Below are 24949 nucleotides of genomic sequence, written 5' to 3'. Positions count from 1 at the left end.
TGTTGGTTACTTTCCCGAGGCTGTGGGAAGAATAAATGGAGTCAATGGAATGAAGGCTGGTTTGTGTGATGGACTGGACTGTATCCATAATGCTGTATAATTTTGTACAGTGTTCAGAAGAACAGTTGCCATACTGAGCTGTGATGATCTAGACAGGATACATTCAATGGTGCACCTACAAAAATTGGCAAAACTTGGTAAAAATTGGTCAAACTTCAAACAAATTGGACACTTGACCTCTTTTGGAGTGTCAACCTTACCTCCTAGTTACCGCCCGTTATAATTCCCCTTCCCAACATGACCACCCTCAGCCTCCTTCATTGCCACAATGAACCAAACCACAAATTGGAGGAACAACCCCTCATCTTCTGCCTGGGCAGCCTACAGCCCAGAGAACTCAACATTGAGTTCTCCAAGTTCAAATAACCTTCCGTCCCCATCCCCGGTTCCATTTCCAGCCCCTCCCCCTCCCTTTCACTCCACCGACCGACCCTTCCTTCCAGCCACTGACTGGATGCATTCCTCCCATTGACCAACCAGGTCATACCCTCTATCTGTGTTCACCTATCACGACCTCACCACTCCGCCACTGTCACAAAAAACCCTCCCTCACTGCCTCCCCCTTTACCTGCAGCTCCCCTTACACCCAGCCCAGTCCTGAAGAAAAGTTATACCCGAAATGTCGACTTCTCCACCTCCTAATGCTGCCTGGCTTGCTGTGATTTTCCAGCCTTCCACTTGTCTACTTTGGAGTGTCTGAGGGCTAATAGTCAATGTATAAATGTTCCCAGAACCAATCTCAAAAGAGGACTTATAAACAGTAATCTCCCCCTGCGAACTATCACTGAGTAATGAATAGTGTCTTCAAACCCAGCCCCTCTGTAAACAAGCTAAACTCGAATTTCTCTCACCTTGACCAGAGACACTTAAAAAAGCGAGCAACCAATGAAACAAACATTCCAGTAAGAAGGGGCACTGCAACCAAGCAATAAAGAAACCCGAACAAGTTAAATTGAAACCTCATTCCTGGAGCTGGTTCCAGTGATGCCATTGGGTTGTGAGACATCTCAATTGGGACATTGTGCATAGCACAGGGGCACACCAGCTGGGATGTAAGTTCAGGGGAGGGGGAGCAGGCAGGGGTTCGTTGAATTGAACAAACCCCTCCACAGCCATCTGGGCCAGACCCAGGAGGAGGCCTACTCGTTTGGACTGAAGGGTCTTTTTCCATGCTGTATAGCTCTGAGTTACTCCAGGCGGAGTGACCAAAGGTCAGGAGTGTTGGGCTAAAGTGCAAGTGAATGTCAAGGAGCAACCCCTTCAAATAAAACACCAATGAGGTGCTACAATCTCACCAAACCTGCGGCAATGCAGGAAATGGACACAAGATCTTAAAAAAGACAACTGACCTGGGATCGCCCTGACCATTTTAGCCAAAGTGATTGGTGGAGATCATGCGGAAACAGAGACTTGACGGTCTACGTAACCTTTTTTGGAAGGTGGTGGGACAGGCTGTAAAAGCCGGCTTTTCTGAAAGCGAATAGACTAGGTTTTGCTAAATCTTCAATAAATACTGGAAACGTTCCAGTTGCTTTAGTTTCTTCAGCACGTTAAGAGAGTTGTCAAAGCCTGGGAGATGCAGATTGACTAGAATGGGAGTGGGTATGGGGCACCTCAGACTGGAAAAGCAGAGGGAAGCTGTTCTATTTCGAGCAGGGAGGTCAGGTTAGATTTGATGGCAATGTTCAAAATTATCGATGGAGTAAATAAAGAGTTTCTGTTGCCAGATCAGAGTCAATACCAGATTTTTTTTTTGAATTCATTCATGGGAATGGGGGTGTCGTTAGTTAGTCCAGCATTTATTGCTCATTCCTAGTTGCTCAGAGGGCAGCTAAGAGTCAACCCCATTGCTGGGGTCTGGAATCACATGTAGGCCAAACCGGGTAAGGATAGCAGATTTCCTTCCCTCAAAGACGTTAAAGATTCAGGTGGGCTTTTCCCAACAGTCAATTCATGGTCATCATTAGACACCTAATTCCAGATTCTCTACGGCAAGATTTGAACCCGGACTCCAAGGCATTGGCTGAGTTTCTGGATTAATAGTCTCGCAATAAATCCACTGGGACATTGCCTCCCCAATGGACTGTGACTGGTGAAAATAAGATCAGAGATAACAGGAGAAAACATTTTAAAAACTAAAGTGTTTGTGTGAGCTGATGCCCGAAAAGCTACAGGATAATCGGGTAATAATGGGATAAGCAGTATATTAAGAGGGGTAAATGCCATGGGGTAATAGCACTGAGTTCGTAAGCCTGAGGCCTAGCTCAATATTTTTGGAACATATGTTAAATCCCAACATGGAATTTAAACACTCTTAGTAAAATCCAGAATTAAATGCAAGTTTCAGTGATGTAACCATGATTGACTGTTGCAAAATGAAACTTCCAATGGGTTCACTCATGTCCTTTAGGGAAGGAAATCTGTGTTCTGGTCCACGTGACTCCACACCCACAGCAATGTGCTTGACTCTGAACTATCCCCTGAAATAGTCTAGCGAGCCACTCAGTTCAATTAAGGATAGGAATAAAAATGCAGGCCTCACCCAGCGACGTCCACATCCCACAAAGGAATGAAAAAAAAAAACAGACAAAATGATTCCAGGGCTACAAAGAGATAGGATTAGATGTAGCAAAAGGGTTAGACCACCCCTAATGACAGACAGGTAGAAGCTGGAGTATAATATTGTCCTCAGGACACCCAGACCGGGTAGGGAGGGGAAGTAGGTGGGAAGCCCAGTTGTCATTGTCTGATTTGCACTGGAATGTGCAATTGTGAATGTCAGAGTGAATGCAGGATTGTGATGCTCCCACAGTCAGAACCTGCCTATTCCAATTCAATTCAGGTGCAATCCAAGTCCACAAATAAATCACACGTGTACAACAAAGTCAAAGTTTATTGGGAAACTATGCAACAATGTAGTAGACTATACATTTAATACTGTACTGTGAAATAAAAACACAATGAAGTACAAAACTATACATTTTAAATACAGTTCAAATGACTGTACCAAGAAATTCCTTTCACCCAACTAATGAACTAGGTGCAATTCTCATCCCAAAGTTGCACTGACCACTCCTTGAACAGCCATGGAAATCCATTCAAACAGGAGCCTTGAATTTAATTTAGCTTTCCTTTTTAAAAAAAATGCAGAATTGCAAACGCAGGCTAGAGCCATTTGTGACAACATTCACAAAAAGTCAGGATTGGTGATGGATTGCTGGGTTATAGTTGCAGTGTAGTTAAAGAAGAAACAATGGCAAGAATACTTTTAGCAGGTGAATCTTTTTTCCAGGTAATGATATCGTTCTTCTTTCACATTGTTAAAAAAATGTATCATTTTCTTTGAAGGAATGCTTTGATTAAATGTTTCGTGTTTATGAGAAATTGGTTTTGCTAATTGACAATCCTGGGCGTGTTGGCAACATAGAATTTTCTCTCTCATAAAATGGTATATTTCCAGATTCCCTGACAACAAAAGGGGAGTTTGGGCTTTAATCTCCATGGCAACATGAGCCTGGTGGTAAGTCGGCCATTTTGGAGGCACAGCCTGCACATAGGTACTGGGCGTTTGAGTTCAAAGGTCAGTGGTAAGTGGCCACACAATGCCCTCGAGTTCAAATATTGGAGGTAAGTGACAATACAAATTTAGAAACTTTAGATGCAAAAAGCTGCTACATTTATAAACAAATAGAAATAAATGATATCTTAAAATTTATATTAATAACTTATAGAAGTAGTATTTGTTTCCCTTTGTCTTGCTGCTTATAACAATGACTAAATAACAAACCTGCATATAAAAGGAAAGATTCTGGTCCCAGACTTTCCAAGTGCATCTTTTTACACATGTATTTTCCAATAAATAATTATCCAAAACAATGGAAAGACAACAGAAGGAGCTGGTTTCTAAAAATGGAGACATCATAATATTAGAAAAGAAACAATTCAACAAAAAAAGGGGAATAATTGCACTTGAGATGTAGCCAGTGAGATTATCTTGGTAAATAAAATCTTTCTCAAGGACCTTTTGGAAGAATCATTGAAAATAATAAACCTGACTGTCGTCAGGTTTAGTTGTCCCCAGTCTGAAATTATTACAACTTTCGTCAAAAACTTCTTCAACATGAAATAAAAAATATTGGGACAGTGATTTCCATACAATCAGAATTACACCGAAACATACTGTCACAGAACACACAAACTTCGATACAAAAGAAAGCCTCATTAAAAGTGCTAGTTTGCTACTTGGTGTTTCGGTAATTGTGGAGTCTATTTTGTTTTTTGCAAAGTCACTGGCAAAACAGAGTCTTTGTTTGAGATTGCAGTGGTATCAGCAAGGGATCACCTCAGTAGTATGTTGAAATGTTGATTGGAACAGTGGGTTTCCGAAGATCAGAAGTACCTCTCACCCTGTTGCAAAACTTTAGGGTCACAGAGAAACAGAGGGAAGAGAGCGAGAGAGTGTGAACGAGAGAGAGAGAGAGAGCGAGCAGGGGAATAATCTTAACCATGATTGCCAGACATGACGTGATCACCCTGTCCATCTTCACTGGAGTTCAAAATTAGGCCTACCTGGAAATCTAGTGTTGCACACCATCTCAGCAGTAACTGACAGGGTACGTTGGGTCAAATCTGCTCCCCACATAGAGAGTCCATGTAGTGTAAACCCTACACGTTCAGTATCCCCACCCCACAGTCCTCAGGCTCTGTGCAATGCAGAGAGTTAATCCCTAACCGTTGGACCGAAGATGCTTCCTTGTTCTCCAGGTTCTGCTCAGTCAGTGGTGGCTTCTCCCCGACGCATTTCCTGCTGCTCTCTGGGCAGTTCTGCACGTAGATGACCCTGTTGTACGCCTTCAGTCTCTTCCACAGTTGCACGTACACTTTGCACTGCACGTACATGAACACAAGTCCCCCAGTGAAGCCAATTGCCACAACCACCAGCTTAGTCCAGAATGGCCACTCCAAAATACCTGCAAGGATGGATTAAAAATGCGTAATTTAACACGTGGTCATCACCAGTTCATGTTGCCGTGTACTTGGGCTGGAAGATGGAAAGAAAACACCATCAAATTATTCCTGATACTATGAGACTTTAATTCCCAAAGTTCTACCTTAATATCTTTGTCCCTCAGCCTTGCCTGCCTGAAACCACAGACACACGAGGAGCATAAGGAGGCCATTCAAGGCTGTGTTGTCTTTCCATAGGATCGTGGATAGTATGACAGTGTTTTGCATTCCACCTTCCCATCCACCCCTGATGATCTTTGATTCTCGGGCCGAGCAAGACCTGAGCTATGTCTACCAAAAAAATATTCAAGGACCCCACCTCTAGTGCCTTCTGAGGCAGAGAGTTCCAAAGTCACACAGTACTCACAGCAAAGACCTTCCCCAGGGCTTTCTACATCTCCATATCCAACCCTCAGCTCCCACATTCCTCTCAGCCACTCCCACAACATCCACACAGCCAGTCCCAGCCCGAAGGCCATCACACACCTCCTCCCTCTGATATCGTTCCTGAACGTCTGTGAATCTTCAAGTCCCACCTTTCTGCAACATCTGACCAATGTTACTCAACTCTTCACTCTTCAGAGTCAAAACGTGTGGTGCTGGAAAAGCACAGCAGGTCAGGCAAGCAGCCGAGGAGCAGGGGAGTCAATTTTTTGGGATGAAGGGCTTAGGCCCAAAACATCAATTCTCCTGTTCCTTGGACCTGTTGCCTGACCGGTTGTGCTTTTCCAGCCTCACACTCTTCGGTTCTGACTCTCCAGCATCTGCAGTGCTCACTTCCCCTTCACTCATCAAATCCGGGCTCACATTCCTTCTACTCCAACATCTGAACCAGGAGATCGCACTCTCACACTGAACACACTGAAAACCAGTACTGTACCCCAGTGTTATACAGTGACAGACCTGTCCCCACCAGTACTATATCCCAGTGTTATACAGTGACAGACCTGTCCCCAACCAGTACTGTACCCCAGTGTTACACAGTGACAGACCAGTCTCCACCAGTACTGTACGCCAGTGTTATACAATGACAGACTTGTCCCCATCAGTACTGTATCCCAGAGTTACACAGTGACAGACCTGTCCCCACCAGTATTGTACCCCCATGTTGCACAGTGACAGACCTGTCCCCACCAGTATTGTACCCCCATGTTGCACAGTGACAGACCTGTACTTAATGGTATGAATGATCAAAGGTCTCTCCATCAACTGGCAGTTCCCAATTTTAACTGAGGAGCTGAGGAGGCAGAATGAAGTGTCATTGACAGCTGACAGGGTCATGCTCCCACCCCAGCTCCGCCATATGCCCCAAGTGCAGCCAAGCTGCAGGTTTAAGGGAATGGATGAGATATCCATCCAATGCAACCCCCCAACACCCCCCTCATATAACCATATATTTTTCAAAAAGAACCATCACAAAGGGAGTTCTCCACTGGGAGCCATGAGGAGGATCTCAGTCTCCTCTCGATGAGTTCAAGCAGGCAATTCAGCCAAGCCTCAGCAGCTAGGCCTCAGCTGTCTCAGAACCGCCCCCTTCCCCCTCCAACCCAGAATGGGTGACGTGTCAGTTGCACACTGAGGGAGGAGGTGAGGATTTAGTGAGGCATGGATTAAGTGGAGGTGCAGAAATTAGAAACACCCAGAGACTTCATCCCTGGCTTCAACAGCTGGGTTCCTAACCCACATCCCATAGAGACAGGCCCAGAGTTAAAACAAGCTGTTCTGAGAGATTTACCTTTCAACTCACAGATGGGAACAGAGACATTCCGAAAGGTATAAAGAATCTCTCAGATATTTGGAGGGGAGGAGGAGGAGGAGGGGTTTGCACGTACCGCTGGTCTGGCCTTGTTTTATCTCCTCCGCTGTCCTGTCAATGAGGACGTATAGTGACCACACCACACAGGTAATGGCGATGATATGGAATGTGACAGAGCACAGTATCTTTCTCCTCTCACTGGACGTCATCTGCAACCTCTCCCACTGTGTAAAGGAAGATGACAATCATTAGACTGAAAAGAGGTCATCAGACCGTAAGCTATTGGAGCAGAATTTGGCCTTTCAGCCCATCGAGTCTGCTCCACCATCCGATCATGGCTGATTATGTTTCTCGACCCCATCCTCCCTACGAACCGCAAAAGCACCAGCTCAATCTAACTTTCGTTTCTAGATTCACAGGAATGTCAAAATCTTGGTCATTGATGGACAGCTTGGCTCAAGTTGGCAGATTTCAGCCGTGCCAGAAAATGGCCTGTGTCAGCCCAGGGCATGAACACAATCTAGATCAATACTTCAGTGCTACACCAGAAGGGTATATCAAGATACCCCCGGTCAGCTCAGGGCTACTTTGAATCCCAGGTATGTATCACCCGATGAACTTCGCTAACTCTGGTTGATATGCTTGCCCACTAATTGAACTTCATACGTACATTAGAAAAACTGTGCAATGGTTTTGAACAGGTAAAAGTTGCTATTTATATATGGATTCTCTCTTTTCAATAGACCGACAGGCTAATGTAGATTCAATCCTTGACCAACTCACTTCTGGATGTGAACAGCACAAAGTGGGAGGCACCCTTGGGCACAAAGTGCATTGTCTCCCTGTCCCTGTAACAAGGACAATTTGCCCTGTTCCAAGAACAGGCTTTCCTCCCCCCGCCCCCACCACACGCACGCAGACATACACACACACAGACACACACACATGCGCAGACGTAGACAGAGAGATTTACACACACATAGAGACACACAAAGACACACAGATACAGAGAGATACACACGCACACACTGACACATGCACACAGATACACACACACACACCATTTACACAGACATAGACAGAGAGATACACACACACAAATACACACACACATATAGACACTTACAAGCACACAGAGACAGATACAAACACACACACAACCCACAGCTAGAGACACACAGACACACACATAGACACACAGACACAAACACAAAGTCATTGCATAATAGAACAACAATCAGAAAAATAATTTAAGCAAAAACAAAATCAGAGTCTGTGTCTCTGCAGCACCTCCCACAGCCTCAGGATGTCCTGAAGGACTGCACGCCAGTGAAATACACTTCTCAACTGCAATATGGGAGCAGGGAGGGGTCCGGACAATCTGCACAATCTGCAAGATCCTGCAGTTTTTGAGGGGTTGGTTCAAGGGATAAACGTCGGTGTGGGCACTGGGCCCGCTTTTCCAAAATCATCCCGATGGGAACTTTGCTCTACCTGGGATACTGCCAGGGCCAGCCACAGCAGAAACTGGCACAGTTCCCTCCGGTCACTGGCTGGTTTGTCCTGTGCCAGGAGGAGTGGGTGAGGGCTCCTAATGTCTGATCCAGAGGGTGTTAAAGTAAAACAAAAAGAGGTGGCAAGATGACGCCACACCCTGGAATTCCTTCCAGTATAGCTTGGTGCAACGTGTGCCTGTTTCAGAGACAAAAAACAGAAATTGCTGGAAAAGCTCAGCACGTTATGGAGAGAAATCAGAGTTAACGTTTCGGGTGGAGTGACCCTTCCTCAGAACTGTGCCTGCAGGAATGCGTGACGTTAATTGTGGGGGGAGGAGAAAGACCACCTCCTTTCTGGAGAAAGCCTATATTCTCCTCAATGACATTTACCAAATCTATAGGCAAAAGTAGGTAATCCCACTCTGTCCTTCCCTCACCCACACCTCCACAAATCCCTACATCCTTATTGCTTTGTACTTACTTTTCTCAGTGGTTTTAATTTGGTTTCCATGATGAACTCATATTTGCAGAGCTCACAGCAGCGAGTGTCAGAGCTCTTGATCCACTGTTGGAGACAGGCTTGGTGTACGTAGCGGAGGCTCCCAGTGCAGTGACACGGCGTGATGAGGGGTCCTTCATCATCTCCTTCACAGTGACAGATCCTGAATAAAGGGTAGAGTCAATTAATCACAGCGATCCAACTCACACACATCTGCGTTAGGTTGCTGCTTTGCTTAAACCGTGGTTATGCACTACCTTCTCTTACACAGAGCTTCATCTACCGCGGCCAAGACATCAGCATAAACTATTCACTACAGCAGCGGCAAGTACTAATAAAAGATAATCGGGGGACAGAATTTGAATATCACTGAGAAAAAAAGACATTTTGTTGAAGCTTGCATCAGGACACTTCACAAGAATGCCAGAACACAAATAATTATACTACATGAGAGGACGGCAAATGGAGTCTGACTGCTTGACATGTTTCCATGGAGAATACACCAGTTAATTGACTGATTATTACACTTGCCAATCAATTAACATTCTCCTGTACAGTATAAATATTGACTTTTCCCTTGAATTGGTATTCTTGTGAATTGTTCTGATTCACCAATGTTACCCAAACAAGTTTAGTCAAGGCACTCATGTAAAAGTTGAGCCATCGCTTCTGTACTAAACTCAACTGGATGAGGAGCACAAAGTGACAGTGGTCAAGTGGACAGGGATTGAGATGCCAAGAGGAGGAGGCAGGAGTTTTATGGAAATGGGAAAAGCAAAGCTTTCTTCAGAGCAAGTCAACTGGCCTCATTCAAAGTGCAGCTCAAGGAGTTCAAAGTTCACAGTCAATATTTGACAACCACAGGCTGGTAACATCATGGTTCCTCCAATTTCCCCCTTTATTTGGGTCTCTTGTACTTCATTCAGGACAATAAAGAAGCACAGGTTAAAATAATTCCCACCTAATGCCACAGTTGTTCACTCACTGCCTCTGGCATAAACCTCCTCCAGTCCATGTCAAAGTCCTTGGAAAATACCACGATCGCTTTACATCGAGACTTGATGTCCAGTCTGGATTATAAACTCTAAACCAGGTCTCGATTCCCTCCAGGATGAAGGTCATGTGCAGGCACCTCAAAACGTGGAAAATCAAGAAGGGCAGCATCCCACCAAATCCCATCTCCTCAAAAGGTTTCCTCTCACTCTCATTTACCCCAACTTTGGCCCCAGTCATCTTTCTTCCAGTTTCTGATGGGACCTCCGCTGATGATTACCCCAACTTTTTAAAAAATTGTTCTTCCAATGGGACGTGAGGGCAGCATTTGCAGCCCTGGTATTGAGAGACTTGCTCAGTCATTTCAGTTAAGAGTCAACCACATTGCTGTGGGTCTGGAGTCACATGGAGGCCAGACCAGGTAAGGATGTCGGATTTCCCTCACTGAAGGGAACCAGATGGATTTTTCCAACAGCCATTCTCATCACTGAGTCTTGGATCATTCAGGCATGTGAGGTCTTGACCGTGTTTGGGTGGTTAGTTCAGTTAAAGGCTTCCTTCAAGATCCTCAGTCGTGTCTGCACCTCCGAAAGTTTGCGACTTCAAGTGAACCTTTTGAACTATAACCTGGTGCGACATGACTTCTGGCCTTGCCCACCCCAATCCAACACCGGCACCTCCACATCAAAGAAGCAACAAACATTTCATTGAATATCTTTAAAATAAAAACGGAGCTTGTTGCCAGCTCTCACTGGACCCCAGAGGCAAAGCAAATTCAAAAACAAACTTAGATCCAAACGTGCCTGCAATAACAACATTCGATAGCCGCTCATGACTTGACAATTTCCTTTTGATAATTTGAGCAAAACACAAATGTTTATACAGGAGAGGAGAATGCTTATTGGTTGGCAAGTGGAGTCTGATGGGTTGACGTGTTGCCATGGAGAATGCACCAGTTAATTGGCTGATTGATCTGGAAGAAGCGAAGGCTTTGCATCACCAAGCCACAGAAACAGGCCCATCACAAATGGGACAGTGCGATCAAACCAGAGCCTGGAAGTCATCTTTCTTCCAGTTTCTGATGGGACCTCCGCTGATGATAAGCCTGGGAAGGGCTTGGAGGGAGGTAGACAAAAGGTGATTGTTGCAGCCCTCAGTAATATTTTGATCCAGAAAAGCAAATACTGGAAGCTAAACGGTGACATCCACCCCCACCGTCACCCCAGCACCATCCCTCCACCCCCATGCTCCCCAATTCTCACTTACTCATTAAAACAGTGAACACAGAAACAGGGCATCTGCCCCAACAGGTCCATTCTTGTGCTCATATTCTACAAGTGTTTTCTCCTATCTGTGAGAACTTCTTTTAATCCCTTTTCCTTCATAGTTTCATCTAACGTCCCCTTAGACATTGAAGTGTTTCCCCTTCAGTGGCTCCTGGTGATACTGAGTTCCACATTATCAGTAAGTCTCTGATTAAAGAGGTTTCTCTTGAATTCACCATTGGATGTAGTGGTGCCTCTCCCAAATTGATAGCCCCCGGGTTTAGAAGCCCCCAGAAACTGGAACATCTGAATCAATTCATCAAGTGCCAACCTGGAGTGTGTTAGGTGTTGAGTACAGTGATCTCGCCAGAGAGCAAATGCCATGGGGAATGAATAAGATTTTGCAAGGTCTCCATTCCTCTTTAAACTCCAAAGACAGCCATGTTGAAAATTGGGTAAACCATTACCTGCCTCATTTAGCTTCTGAGAGTTATTCTCTTCAGGGAGTTGTCAGGTACATGGCAGTGAGGGGAATGTTGGCCTTGGTAAATGAGGTCCCTGGGCCCAACCGCAACATTGTACCCCAGAGTGAAACACATCATTGTGTACTGGCTGCCCATTACACACAGTGAACTTGATGGAAGTAAAAACCTTGAGAGATGAGTTCAAAGATATGCAGGCTAAGGGGATTGGCCATCCTTAACTGCCCTGTGATGTCCAGGGGTGGTGGATTGGCCATGGGAAATGCAGGGTTACGGGGATAGGGTAGGAGTGTGGATCTGGGTGAGATGCTCTTCAGGGGGTCAGTGTGGACTCGATGGGCTAAATGGTCTCTTTCCACCTTGTAGGAATTTGATGATTCTATAAGTGGCTGAGTTTCAGCTGACTGTCAATGACAATGATACCATGTCAACACTTATAACATCTGCCTCCAGACTCTCTCACTCACTCTCCGACCCAGAAATCAATGAACTGAAAAAATGCCAAAGAGCCAGTACATCAAAGACACAGAGTGAGATAGATCTTTAGTCAAGAAACATCAACAGTCAACGGCCAGTAAATCCTGATCTTACAGTGGAATGGCTCATGCACAAGACACACATAGTAGCAGCAGTGAGTCACTTGTGTCTACACCACCATTTACTGGGATCACAACTGATCTGACTGTGGTCTCAACTTTGCTTTCCTGTCAGTATAGGCATAGCTTTAAGGTGAGAGGGGAAAGATTTAAAAGGCACTTAAGGGGTAACTTTTTCACACAGAGAGTGCTGCATGTATGGAATGAGTTACCGGAGGAAGTGGTGGAGGCTGGTACAATTACATTTAAAAGGCATCTGGAAGGTTCTGATTCCTGATGAAGAGCTTATGCCTGAAACTCCTGCTCCTCGGATGCTGCCTGACCTGCTGTGCTTTTCCAGCACCACACTTTTTGAATCTGGATGGGGACATGAACAGGAAGGGTTTAGGGTGATATGGGCTAAACTCTGGCAAATGGGACTAGATGAGTTTAGGACTTCTGGTCAGCATGGACAAGTTGGGCTGAAGGGTCTGCTGTGTGATTCTATGACTCTATGATTCTACATGGTCTTACCACAACTGTAACGAGGGCTGGTTGTTCTCAAAAGCAGAAGTATCTCAGTTCAGTGAAGCATTACCCTTGCTACTGATAAGTTATCTTTATATACAGAGCCACCAATTAAACCTCTATCACTTCTGCACAGCCAAACTAAGGGACGTCTAATCTCTAACCAAACCCTTCAGAGACTTTAGGACACACCTCTGGAGCAGGTGTGACTTGAACCCAGGTCCCTTGGGCCAGAGGTAGGCATACTACTGCTGGGTCACAGGAACCTAACCAAGGGACATTAATTCTCTAAATAACCTGTTCAGAGATGTTATGAAACAACACTGGAGTAAGTGAGGCATGAACCCAAACAAGGGACATAACAAATTGGTTGATATTTGCCTGCAGTGTGTTCACTTTAATATTGAGATGTTTTATAGAATCTCTACAGTGTGAAAGTAGGCCATTCAACCCATCGGATTTATACTGACTAGCATCCCACCAAAGACCCAACACCCCCCCCCCCACATCCTGTTGCTATATTTCCTAAGGCTAACCAACCTAACCTACACATCCTTGAACACTAAGGGTAATTCTGCGTGGCCAATCCACCCTAACCTGCGCATCTTTGGACTGTGGGGAAAAAAACGGAGCAAACCCACGCAGACACAGGGAGAATGTACAAACTCCACGCAGATAGTCGCCCGAGGCTGGAATCGAATCTGGGACCCTGGCGCTGTGAGGCAGCAGTGCTAACCACTGAACTATCATGCCGCCCCCCCCAAAGTCCCTCAGTTTCAGCCGTATTTCAGACTCGTATTACTCGATAATCAGGTTCCTCCTGGTGAAAATGAAACGTTGGAAGATCTAGAGCGGGCAGCTGCTCTCATGAGCAAAGAGCAGGAATCCATCGACTGTTGTAAAAGCAAGCTCCTACCAAGCACCATGTTACAGTCTAGCCAATCATGGAAAGAAATAGCGTAGCACAGCGCGAGGTGCAGATGGCTTACAGTTTAAGGAGGCTTTAAGGGAGGGTGGGAGGCGGGGGGGGCAATGGGAGGGGTGGGTGGGGGGAGGGGCTATTATTTGAAGAACCAACCTGCACACTTCCCAGGATGGTGAGAGAGGGGACGTGGGGCACCATTTCAGAGACGTCAGGGAAGGACGTTCAAGGTCGCTGTCTCCCTCGAATGAGCAAAGAGGAGCTCGCTGGTCTCCAGTGTTCACTTCCAAACCAGCAGCAGCGGAATCGTCTTCGAAGACATCGTCGTCTCCGATGTCGCCGGAGCAGAAGGAGTCGGCGGACGACTTGGCGACGGGCAATCGCGGGCTGCACTGCTTGGGCTCCAGGAGGGTCTTCAGTGTGTACCCGCTGAGGGCGCGCGAGGAAGGGAAGAAGCAGCGATACAGGTACGACATCCGAGTGCTGGGCTCGCCGTCGCTGACTGCGACTTCCACGACACACAGGCCGTCTTTCGTCAAGCGGCTGCTGGATAGGCCCGAGCCAGAGGGCAGCATCTGAGAGCTCAGGCTGTACCTCCGAGCCTTGGAAGAACGCTCCTGCTTTTTGCCCCGTTGCAGTTTCTTGGTCCTCATCCCCAGCAATGGCGTTAACTTGCCATCAGAGCACGTCTTGTCACCAAAGCTCAGGCCGCTGTCGGTTCGATCGCGGGGCTTCGTGTGCACGTCATTGAGGGACTTGGAATGGTTCAGCCGATCCCCCGACCAAAGGAAATGGGCCAACTCCTCTCCCACAGAGCTTCGCTTCCTGGCTCTCGGGGTCAGGTCTTGCCTGATGACGGTGCTGGTGGTGGCAGCCCCAGGTGGCAGGGAAGGGCTGCCATCGGGCCTACTCAGGAGGACAACCGCAGTCTGCGCAGGACTGTGTGCCGCACGCTCACGGGGAACAGCGTCTGAGCTGCATGCAGGGAAAGCAGGGAGCATGAACAAACGGGAAAAAGGAGGGGGAAGAAGAAATGAAGAAAAACAAAAAAAAACTCAGGATAGATCGTATTTACACTCAGGCCGGCTCTGCCAAAGTCGCTTGTAGGAACTTTTCTTTGATCTTTGGCAGCACAAAAACATGGGGGGGAAGGATAGGCTGTTACACACTGGACACAAGGGGCCAAAGGGCCTCAATTCATACTGTAGGAACTCTAGTGTGCCAAAATAAACATGCTACCACATTTTAAATAAAGCACACTATCCCATTTTAAAAGGGATTACCCGCAGCCAAAAATAAAGAAAGTTATTTGTACTAATTTAATAAGGTATTGAGACATTGTAATGCTAATAGTTCTAATCTCAAAGTTGTCCTTTTGACCAATGACCTGGGATCATGTGACTATTTGACTAGTGAAGCATCGCTGTCAACACTGATGTCATCTCCAACAAAAGACCACTGGATTAAAGAGAAAGGAATTTGTTTAACCATCTCCTCCACTTCCAAGTAGGTAAATCCGAGTGCCTCGAGTAACGTCACGCTGGGATTTTAGTTTGCACCAGACCAGACTATCCCAAGTACTAAAGCTGCAATTATCGCAGCCTGCGTAGCATCAGTGCTTCTTAAAGCAGCTATGCATCCAGATGGATGCTGAAGGGGAGAGAGAAAGGACAGCCCCAGATATTAATGGTGTTCACTCAATGACGGAGGACGTAAATGAGTTTTACCTGCAGATGTCCTGGTCCGAGGGACTGACCGAGGTCTGGGAGAAACTGCGAGGAGCGGTCACTGAAGTCGGGCTACCAACCTGCCATGACACCAGACAAGGCACGTTACTTCAACAACGCAGCCGTTTTCAACTCCCTCCCACATAAAAACAGCACCTCGCCCAGTATCATAACTCCCTTCTGTCACTGGCAGAACCACCAGCAAGTGTCGAGGTGAGAACATGCACCGTGAAGAATTAGAATTAGAATTCCTACAGTGTGGAAACAGGCCCTTCGGCCCAACAAGTCCACACCAGCCCTCCGAAGAGTAACCCACCCAGACCCATTCCCCAATCCGATATATACCCCTGACTAATGCACCTATCACCATGGGCAATTTAGCTTGGCCAATTGACCTAACCTGCACATCTTTGGATTGTGGGAGGAAATTGGAGCACCCGGAGCAAACCCATGCAGACACAGGGAGAATGTGCAAACTCCACACAGCCCGAGGCTGGAATCAAACCTGGATCCCTGGTGCTGTGAGGCAGCAGTGCTAACCACTGAGCCACCGTGCCACCCTGTGGCACAATGTACTGCCCAGTGCCAACTGTAACCCTCAGACACAGCAGGGCAGCTGAGCACCAGTCCCTAGGCAGCACAGCATAGCAGGGCATTCCCAGGTTCACATTGACCTCCGGAGGACAGCAGGGATTTCAGCGCCATCGCTCAAAAGGTGACCCAAATAATATTTTTATAAAATAAACCTGTCCCATGGATCCTGTGCTGCAGAAATCACCCCTGTGCCATGTGACACACATGCTCTGTCACATCATTGATATTATTCATTCCCATCACAGGCAAGGTCAGCACTTGCTGACAATCCTTTACAATCCCTGAGGTGGTCACAGTTGACCAGCATCTGCAGGAGCCTCTGCTGTTTTTAAAACACCAGCTCACAGGTTGAGGGCATTGCTAGCTCGGTCAGCATGTATTGCCCGTCCCTAAGTGCCCTGGAGAGGTTGGTGGTGAGCTGCCTTCATGAACCACTGCTCGCCATGTAGTGTACCAACAAAATTGTGTGGGAGGGAGTTCCCGAATTTTGACCCAGCGCTGAAGGAACAGGGGCGATATATTTCCAAATCAGAACGGGGAGACACTTGGAAGGGAATTTGCAGGTGGTGGTGTCTCCCAAGTATCTGCTGCCCCTGTCCTTCTAGATGGTGGTGGTTGTGGGTTTGGAATGCGCTAACAAAGGAATTTTTGTGAATTCCTACAGCTCATCTTGAAGAGGGTACACACTGCTGCGACTGGAGGGAGTGAATGATGATGCTGGTGGTGGATATGTCTAGAGTTTCTTGAATGTTGCTGGAGCTGCACTCATCCAGGCAAGTGGGGAGTATTCCATTAGAGTCCTGACTTGTAGATGGTGGAAAGGCCTTTGGGAGTAAATTTCCCAGCCTCTGAGCTGCTCTTCTGGTCACATAGAGTCATAGAGATGTACAGCATGGAAACAGACCCTTCAGTCCAACCCGTCCATGCCGACCAGATAGTCCCACCTGCCAGCACCCAGCACACACGGCTGGTCCAGATCTGTTTTTGATCAATGTTAATCCCAGGATGGTGGAGGACCTCAGTGTTGGTCATGCAATACAGGAGTACAAAAGAGGCCTTGCTCCACTGGCATTTCAGAGCAGATTACATGGAATGGGAGCTACTGGAAGCCCCAGACCAGACCAGGCCTTCCTTCCCCATTGGATATTGGTCTACCCAATGGGTTTTGATTACGTCTTCGGGTGGTCACGTTTATGCGCGTCAACTTTCGCATTCCAGCTTTTATTAAAAGAATGGAGTTCAAATTCTCAAACACACTCCATGGGATCAGAAGGCCAATGGTCGAAGTAACATGGCCACAGTACAATCGGACATTTCCAGTCAAGTTGCAGTGCTCTTCCAATGTCCTTCCCTGGCGAGTTCTGCACTTTGTTTAGTTGCAGGGTATTAAGATACAAGCAGGCCACTGTGATACTATTATGGGTTGGCATAATGGTAATATCTCCCCCCCCCCCCCCAGCTAGTAACTCAGAATGCCAGGCTAATGGTGAAACAGGGCAAACGGTGTGGTGCTGGAAAAGCACAGCACCCTAGGCAGCATCTGAGGAGCAGGAGAATCGATGTTTCAAGCAGAAGCTCTTCCTCAGGAATGTGATGAACTGCTTATGCTCGAAACGTTGACTCTCCTGCTCCTCGAATGCTGACTGACTGACAGTGCTTTTCCAACACCACACTTTTGGACTCTGAACTCCAGCATCTGCAGTCCTTACTTTCTCCTAATGTTGAAAAGGCATGGGTTCAAATCCCGCCCCTGCAACTGGTGGAATCTCAATTTAATAAATAAAATCTGGACGAGTAAAGTTAGTCTCAGTAATGTTGACCATAAAGCGATCAGGGATTGCAAAAACACATTTGGTTCAGTGATCTCCTTTAAGGAAGAAAATCTACCATCCTTACTGCTCTATATGTGACTCCAGACCAACAGCAATGTGATTGACTCTCAACTGCCCACTGAAAACTTCAAGAAAGACACTGGAATAAAGGGTAAATTGGAATGGGCAACAGCAGCGACCCCCACATCCCATGGAAGAATAAAGAAAAGCTTTATAAAGGACCAGGTACCCTAATGGTAGGTAGGCTTTACAAGCATAGTTCCAGGAATGAGCAACTTCAGTGATGAGGATACATTGAAGAAGTGTGACTGTTCTCCTGGGGATGGCATGGCGGCTCAGTAGTTAGCACTGCTGCCTCACAGCACCAGGGACCCAGGTTCAATTCCTGCCTCGGGCAACTGTCTGTGTGGAGTTTGCACATTCTCCCCATGTCTGCGTGGGTTTCCTCCCACGGTCCAAAGGTGTGCAGGTCGGGTGGATAGGCTGTGTTAAATTGCCCATAGTGTTCAAGGATGTGCAGGCTAAGTGGGGTAGCCATGAGAACGGGGGTGATCTGGGTGGGATGCTCTTCAGAAGATGGTCAGTGTGGAATCGACAGGCTGAATGACCTGCTTCTACACTGTAGGGATTCTATGAGAGAGCTCATAGAAATTTTCAAAACCATGAGTGGGCTGGGAAGTTCAGAGAGAGAAACTGCTTGAACTCTTAAAACAAGCAAGAATAAAAAGGACATAGATATAAAATGACATGCAAAAGAAGCAAGAACAATGCGAGAATGACTTTGTTTCACACAGCGAGTAGCTAGGGTCTGGAATGCACTTCCCGTAAACCTGGTGGAGGCAGGTTCAAATGAGGCTTTCAAGAGGATATTGGATGGTTAGTTGGATAGAAACTGTGAGCAGGAAAATGGAGCAAAAGCAGGACATTGGGACTCAGGAATTGAACCTCGCTGTGGGTCTGGAGAGCTGCATGTAGACCAGATCAGGCACGCACGGCTGATGTTCTTCTCTGAAGGACATCAGGTACAATGGGCCAAATGGCCTCCTTCTGCACCATAACAATCCCAAGATTTGATTAAGTTACACTTTTAGACGGTTTTGTTTTGCTCTGGAATCTTTTTAAAAGGAGGCTTTGAAGCATTGCTGCATCTGTGTCACCTTTGAAATTAATGCCCGTCAGTCGTGTGAAACCACAGCGTTACACCCTCACCCCTGCAGGGAACAGCCAGCACCAGCATATTTCAGACAAAAGGAAGGCAGCGCTATGGAAAGCTCACTCAGATTGCTGGCTTCTAAAGGGAAGTAGTTAAAGGAGGGAGGAGGATGGAAGGTTATGGGCCTGGAGTCACATGTAGCCAGACCAAGTAAATATGGCAGCCTCCTTCCCTGATGTGTTTTTTTTACTGCAATGGTTTCACGGTCATCCTTAGATAGAACATAGAACATTACAGCACAATGCAGGCCCTTCGGCTCTCAGTGTTGCGCTGACCTATGGAACCAATCGAAGCATATCTATCCATTTTCATCCATATGTTTATCCAATGGTCATTTAAGGTGGGACTAGATTAGGTTGGGATATCTGGTCAGCATGGATAGGTTGGACCGAAGGGTCTGTTTCTGTGCTGTACATCTTTATGACTCTAAATATCCTTAAAGTTGGCGATACTACACTCTTAATTCCAAATTTTTGTTACATTTAAAATTCACCATCTTTTGAACCTGAACATTCTCTGGATTAGTAGCCCAACAATAATACCACTAGGCCAACGTCTGGTGTGTTGAGTTTGTGAAGTGCGTCCCACAATTTGACCCCTGCAGACCTGACCACCATTGGCGAGGCAAACAAAGTTTGGAGGGGGAGGAGCTACAGAAAAGACCAGAATCACAGGAATGGCAAGTTCAGGGTGGGGAGCGGCAAAGGGGTTGGCAGGATTGTAGGACATTAACTCAACAACTGTGTGGTCTGCAGCATAATATCCTGTGATAGGGCAGGGGAAGCACCCATCTATCCCTCCCACAGCGGCTACTCAATCTCAATGAGATGGCAGTGTTGGAGGCTGATTGTTAAGACTTCACTATTCGCCTACGATTCTCTACCAGGAGAATAAAGCTTTGGGATTAAAACAAAATCAGCACACATTGTAATCTGCTGCAGGGATTTCAATCCCTGAGTATGCGAGAAGATTGAAAACTGACAGGGCCCACAGCCTGATTTCTCCTAATCCAGAGAACTGTCAAAGGCACAAGGTTCCAGTAGCAACTTCAAAAGGAGGTAGGCCAAAGTGGAAATCCAAAACCTTCAGGCCCAGGATGCTGACAGCATGGCAACCAAATGGTGGTGTGATTAAAACCAGGGGGACAAGATACAGCGAGGCAGTGGCACATTGTGAGGTGGGGTGGGAGGAGAAAAGGGGAATGTTAAAGGAAGACAAGTTAAAGGAAAGATCTCTTACGACTCCTGGTCAAACCACACAGGCACCAGTCAGTTTGTAGCCCACCTTATGAGCAACTAGGGCCGTGAGACACAAGAGCATAAGAGATTCTGAGGGAAAGCTCCATCAGTGAGTTTGAAAATTGAGACCCAAACCCAAGGTTCATTTAGACAAAGCAGTTGGAGGATATTTTATGACATCTCTCTCAGTGAATTTTTTAAAAAATTCATTCACAGGATGAAGAGTGTATCTGGCTAAGTCAGCATTTATCCCATCCTAATTACCCAGAGGGCAGTTAAGAGTCAACCACATTTCTGTGGGTGTGAGTCACATGTAGGGCAGATGGGGTAAGGATGGCAGTTTCCTTCCCTGAAAAGACATTAGTGAACCAGATAGGTTTTTCCAATGATTTCATGGTTATCATTAGATGAATGATGACATTAGACACTTAATTCCAGATTTTTATTGAATTCAAATTTCACCATCTGCGATGGCCAGTTTATAGCCTGGATCCCCAGAACATTGCCTGGGTTTCTCGAGTAATAACCCAGCGATAATACTACTAGGCCAATTCCTCCCATTACAGTATTAAATTTAACTATTTAAAAAGTGATTCGAGCTGGAATACGTGAAGGATAAAGGTCCCTGAGCTGAGCAATGCCTCAACTTGTTCGTTGATACAAATCACAAATCACCAGAAAATCTCCCTTAGGTTTTTGGACCCTTTTATCATCAAAGTGTAAAAGTTGGTTTGTTCACTCACTAAATACAGTAGCAATCCGACCTATTAGAAAGGGTCAGGCTGTAGTAAAGCTGTGGTCACTACTAGTTTAATTCCCTCAGCACTTGCTCAATCACTTAATGCTGCTTTCAGAGAGAACAAAATTGCGATTTCATTTCCTCCCCCACCCTGTGACACAGAGGTAAGTAGCTGGTGAATTCAGCTTCTGGTTCTGAAGGCCTGGGAATGCAACAGTTAGGTATTTAGGCTCTGTCTGAAGTGGTTAGGCCTCAGGGGAGCGGGAAGAGGCCTGTGGTCAGACTTTGAGCCTCATGTGGGTTCTGTGCTGTGCATTGTTAAGATCTAGGGCTTGCAAAAAGAAACCAGAAGGCTACAAAAAAAAACTATTAATAAATTTTAAACGAAAAAGGTCATGATACTGCATAATCCAGCAAAGGAAAGATAATTAGTGATGAGCTTCTGTTTGGATTTACCAGAATTAAAAGGAAAGAGAGAGTGTTATCGAAGAGCTTTGTGCTTTGTGAAGAAATGTTGTTTGGCCAAATGTCTTTTAAAGGTTTTAATCCAGAGACAGAGAAACTCTCAACTGAAGGTAATCTTCTGAATGATTCTAAACATTAAACAGCAGATGTTGAAGTAGCTGAATTATTGTGAATCGGATCAAACCATGGAGCTGCAAAACTCAGCACAATACACGAACCCCACATGACCAGGGATTTGTTTGCCTCTGAACTGTAGCAGCGCGGAGAGCAGCTAGAGATGAGCAGTGAACACTGCCCTTGATTGTCACACCCAAATCCAGGATCGAATTTTCCAAACGAAAGCCCATGTGGAAGTTGAGTCAGCTGTATTGGTTCAAGGGAGATCGGAACAGAACAGCCAAGGTGTGTCAAGGCAAGCGAACGAGGTATGTCTCCTGGAGGTTATTGCCCACATTAAACAGTTGGGCAACAAAGGAATTGGGGCCGTTAAAATGGTCACTGAAGCAAGACAGGCAAATGAAGTCAAGAGGCAGGCCAGGGTCTGGTTGAATTAGCTAAAAATACGGGGGATGCTGAATTAAATCTGAAATAAAAATAGAAAACGCTGGAGAAACTCGGCAGCATATGTGGAGAGAGAAATGGAGTCTGATATGACTCTCCCTCAGGCATGATTAACTCGCCTTTTACTAGATTCCCCCTGAAGATGTGACTGGGGGGGGCCCTGTCAGTGTGTGCTTTGCAATCAAAACTGGAAAACAACTCGGTAACTCTTGCAGGTTCCAGAAATCATACTTCTCTGGGCTCACTTCTTCATTAGTGGCAGCAGTGATTAACTGGATAATTGTTCCAAGTGCCAAGGACAGTATTAGTCAGCCATTATCTTAAATCCAAACGAACACTGGTGTCATCCTCCTGTCAAGTCAATCAGTCAGTAGAACTTTAACCAGCAGCTGATGGGACTGAGGTTTTTAATCCAAGGAAACGTGTACACTAGGACACGAGGAGCCCTTGTGGCTCAGTGATAGTGCCCCTGTTTCCGGGTCCAGGAGATTCTGGTTCAAGTCCCACCTGCTCCAGAGGTGTGTAATAACTGGTTGATTTAAAGTAATTATATTAAACAGGAGTGCAACAGCAACAGTGATTTATAATTAAAGTACCTTAATTGTTATCTAGCAGTTTGAAATATATCAGTTCTTGGGGTGCAGAGGTACTGTCCCTACCTCTGAGCCAGGAAGCCTGGTTTCAAGCTACCCCCATCTGCTCCAGAGGTGTGTAATGATATCCCTGAACAGTCTGGTTAGGGAAATGTCGATATCGTGTCTTGTATGGAGCTAATGCTTCAGTTATCAAGTAGTGAGAACACATCCGGAGTACTTTGTACAGTATTGGTCTCCATATTCAAGGAAGGGTGTAAATATGAGGGGCCATGTGTTCACACTGAAGGTGGTGCGTGTATAGAATGAGCTGCCAGCGAAAGTGGTGGAGGCCGGTAAAATTACAATGTTTAAAAGGCATCTGGATGGGTATATGAATAGGAAGGGTTTAGAGGGATATGGGAGAAAGTGAGGGCTGCAGATGCTGGAGATCAGAGCTGAAAATGTGTTGCTGGAAAAGAGCAGCAGGTCAGGCAGCATCCAAGGAGCACGAGAATCGATGTTTCATTCCTGAAGAAGGGCTTATGCCCGAAACGTCGATTCTCCTGCTCCTTGGATGCTGCCTGACCTGCTGCGCTTTTCCAGCAACACATTTTCAGCTTAGAGGGATATGGGCCAAGTGCTGGCAAACGGGATGAGGTGAGTTTCGGATATCTGGTCGGCATGGACGAGTTGGACCGAGGTTAGAGGCAGTTCAGAGAAGCTTTACTAGGTTAATACCTGGTATGGAATGGAATATCCAGTGATGAAAGGTTGGGCAGGTTAGGCTTGTACCTGGTGGAGTTTAGCAGGGGGGAAGTGACTGATTGAAACAGGAGTTCCTTGGGGTGGTGGAGAGTCCTGACAAGAAGGAGAATCAGAGCATCTAGAACTAGGGGTCACTGTTAAATAATCAGAGGTCACCCACTTAAAACAGAGAATGGGCAATTTTGTTTGCTTGGAGTTTTACTGAAAGGTTGATGGAAGCAGAGTTCTCAACTAATTTTAAGACGAGGTAGGTAGATCCTGATTAAAAGGGTGAAAGGTCATCAAGGGGCTTGTCTGGAATGTGGATTTAAGGCCTAATCAATTCAATTGGGATCATGTTGAACGACAGAGCAGGCTTGAGGGGTGGAATGACCAACTGGGTGTTCAATGGCAAGGCAGAAATCAGAAATTCAGGACATACCTTTGAGATGTTGCTGGAACGACTGGCAGAATGGCCCAGAGTCTTTTCATTCTGTAAAGGAAAGAAATAACGGTGTTATTTCTCCTCTTTAAGATGCTGCTGAGTCAAAGGTGCGCCGATGGAAACCGTGCCCTTCAAAGCCAGCTTGAGAGCTGACACACATCTGGAAAACCAAGCGAGAAACAAACAAAACCTGCATTTATGCAGCACCTACTACATGTCCCAAAGCTCGTCATTTGGTCGCCATTCCTCTACATCTTGTGTACACAGCAATCTTCTTTTATTTTCAAGGTGATAACAATCCGAGCAATTAGATTCAGTGGTCTGGCATGAGGGGTAAGTATTGGCTGGAACTTCAAGGAGACCTTCCCTTCCCATTTAAGAAAAAATGGTGTCACAGGATTCGTTCCTGCTACCTCACAAGTTCCAGGGAGGCAGTGGCCTAGTAGTATTCTTGCTGGACTGTTATTCCAGACACTCAGCTAATTGTCTGGGGTATCTGGGTTCAAATCCCACCATGACAGATGGTGAAAATTAAATTCATTTTTTTAAAACTCTGGAATTAAGAGTCTAGTGATGACCGTGAAGCCATTGTCAATTGTCAGGAAAAGCCCATCTCTTTCAGGGAAGGAAACTGCCATCCTTACCTGGTCTGGCCTACAAAAACGTAAACTCACATACCAACAGATTCAAAACTAGCTTCTTCCCCACTGCTATTACATTTGAGCAATGCTTAGATTCCCAACAGTGTGGAAAACAGGCCATTAGACCCAACAAGTCCACACTAACCCTCCAAAGAGCATCCTATGCAGACCCATCCTCCTACTCTGTAAACCTACATTCCCCACAGCTAACCTGCACATGTTTGGGCTATGGAAGGAAACCAGAGGACCCAGCAGAAACCCACACAGACACAGGGAGAACGTGCAAACTCCATACAGACACCCAAGGGTGGAATCGAACCCAGGTCCCTGGTGCTGAGAGGCAGCAGTGCTAACCACTGAGCCACCATGCCTACTTTCTGAATGGCCCTCTCAAATCTTAAGTATAATATTTATCTTGCTCTCCATGCCCTTTCTCTGCACTGTGACACTGTATTCATCGCTCTGTTCTTTTAACCTACTGCATTTCTGGTCTGCCTGTACTGCACACAAAACAAAACTTTTCACTGTAAATAGGTACATGTGACAATAAATCAAATCATGTGACTCCAGACCAAAAGCTACATGGTTGACT

At 46.1% G+C, this 24949-nt stretch overlaps 1 protein-coding gene across 2 annotated transcripts in view; it reads right to left on the bottom strand.

Annotated features, from left to right (window-relative positions):
* Positions 1–2935: 2935 nt before the first annotated feature.
* The window catches only part of marchf8 (membrane-associated ring finger (C3HC4) 8), a 67029-nt gene continuing 45015 nt past the window's right edge, over positions 2936–24949 (bottom strand). The window contains exons 2-7 of one of the 2 annotated variants that reach the window (XM_043678706.2): positions 23714–23764; positions 15311–15390; positions 13740–14558; positions 8801–8981; positions 6900–7047; positions 2936–5030 (exon numbers count right to left, since the gene is read on the bottom strand). In XM_043678706.2, coding sequence (XP_043534641.2) covers positions 4726–5030; positions 6900–7047; positions 8801–8981; positions 13740–14558; positions 15311–15390; positions 23714–23764 — 1584 coding nt within the window. In that variant the 3' untranslated portion in view covers positions 2936–4725. The remainder of the gene's footprint in view (positions 5031–6899; positions 7048–8800; positions 8982–13739; positions 14559–15310; positions 15391–23713; positions 23765–24949) is intronic. The other variant, XM_087982452.1, reaches the window with a different exon arrangement.

The sequence above is a fragment of the Chiloscyllium plagiosum genome, unplaced genomic scaffold (assembly GCF_037043375.1).
Source record: "Chiloscyllium plagiosum isolate Xiang-an unplaced genomic scaffold, Cpla_swu_hap1 HiC_scaffold_43, whole genome shotgun sequence".
In the NCBI taxonomy this organism is placed as follows: Eukaryota; Metazoa; Chordata; class Chondrichthyes; order Orectolobiformes; family Hemiscylliidae; genus Chiloscyllium; species Chiloscyllium plagiosum.
This window is presented reverse-complemented; position numbering and strand designations above follow the sequence as displayed.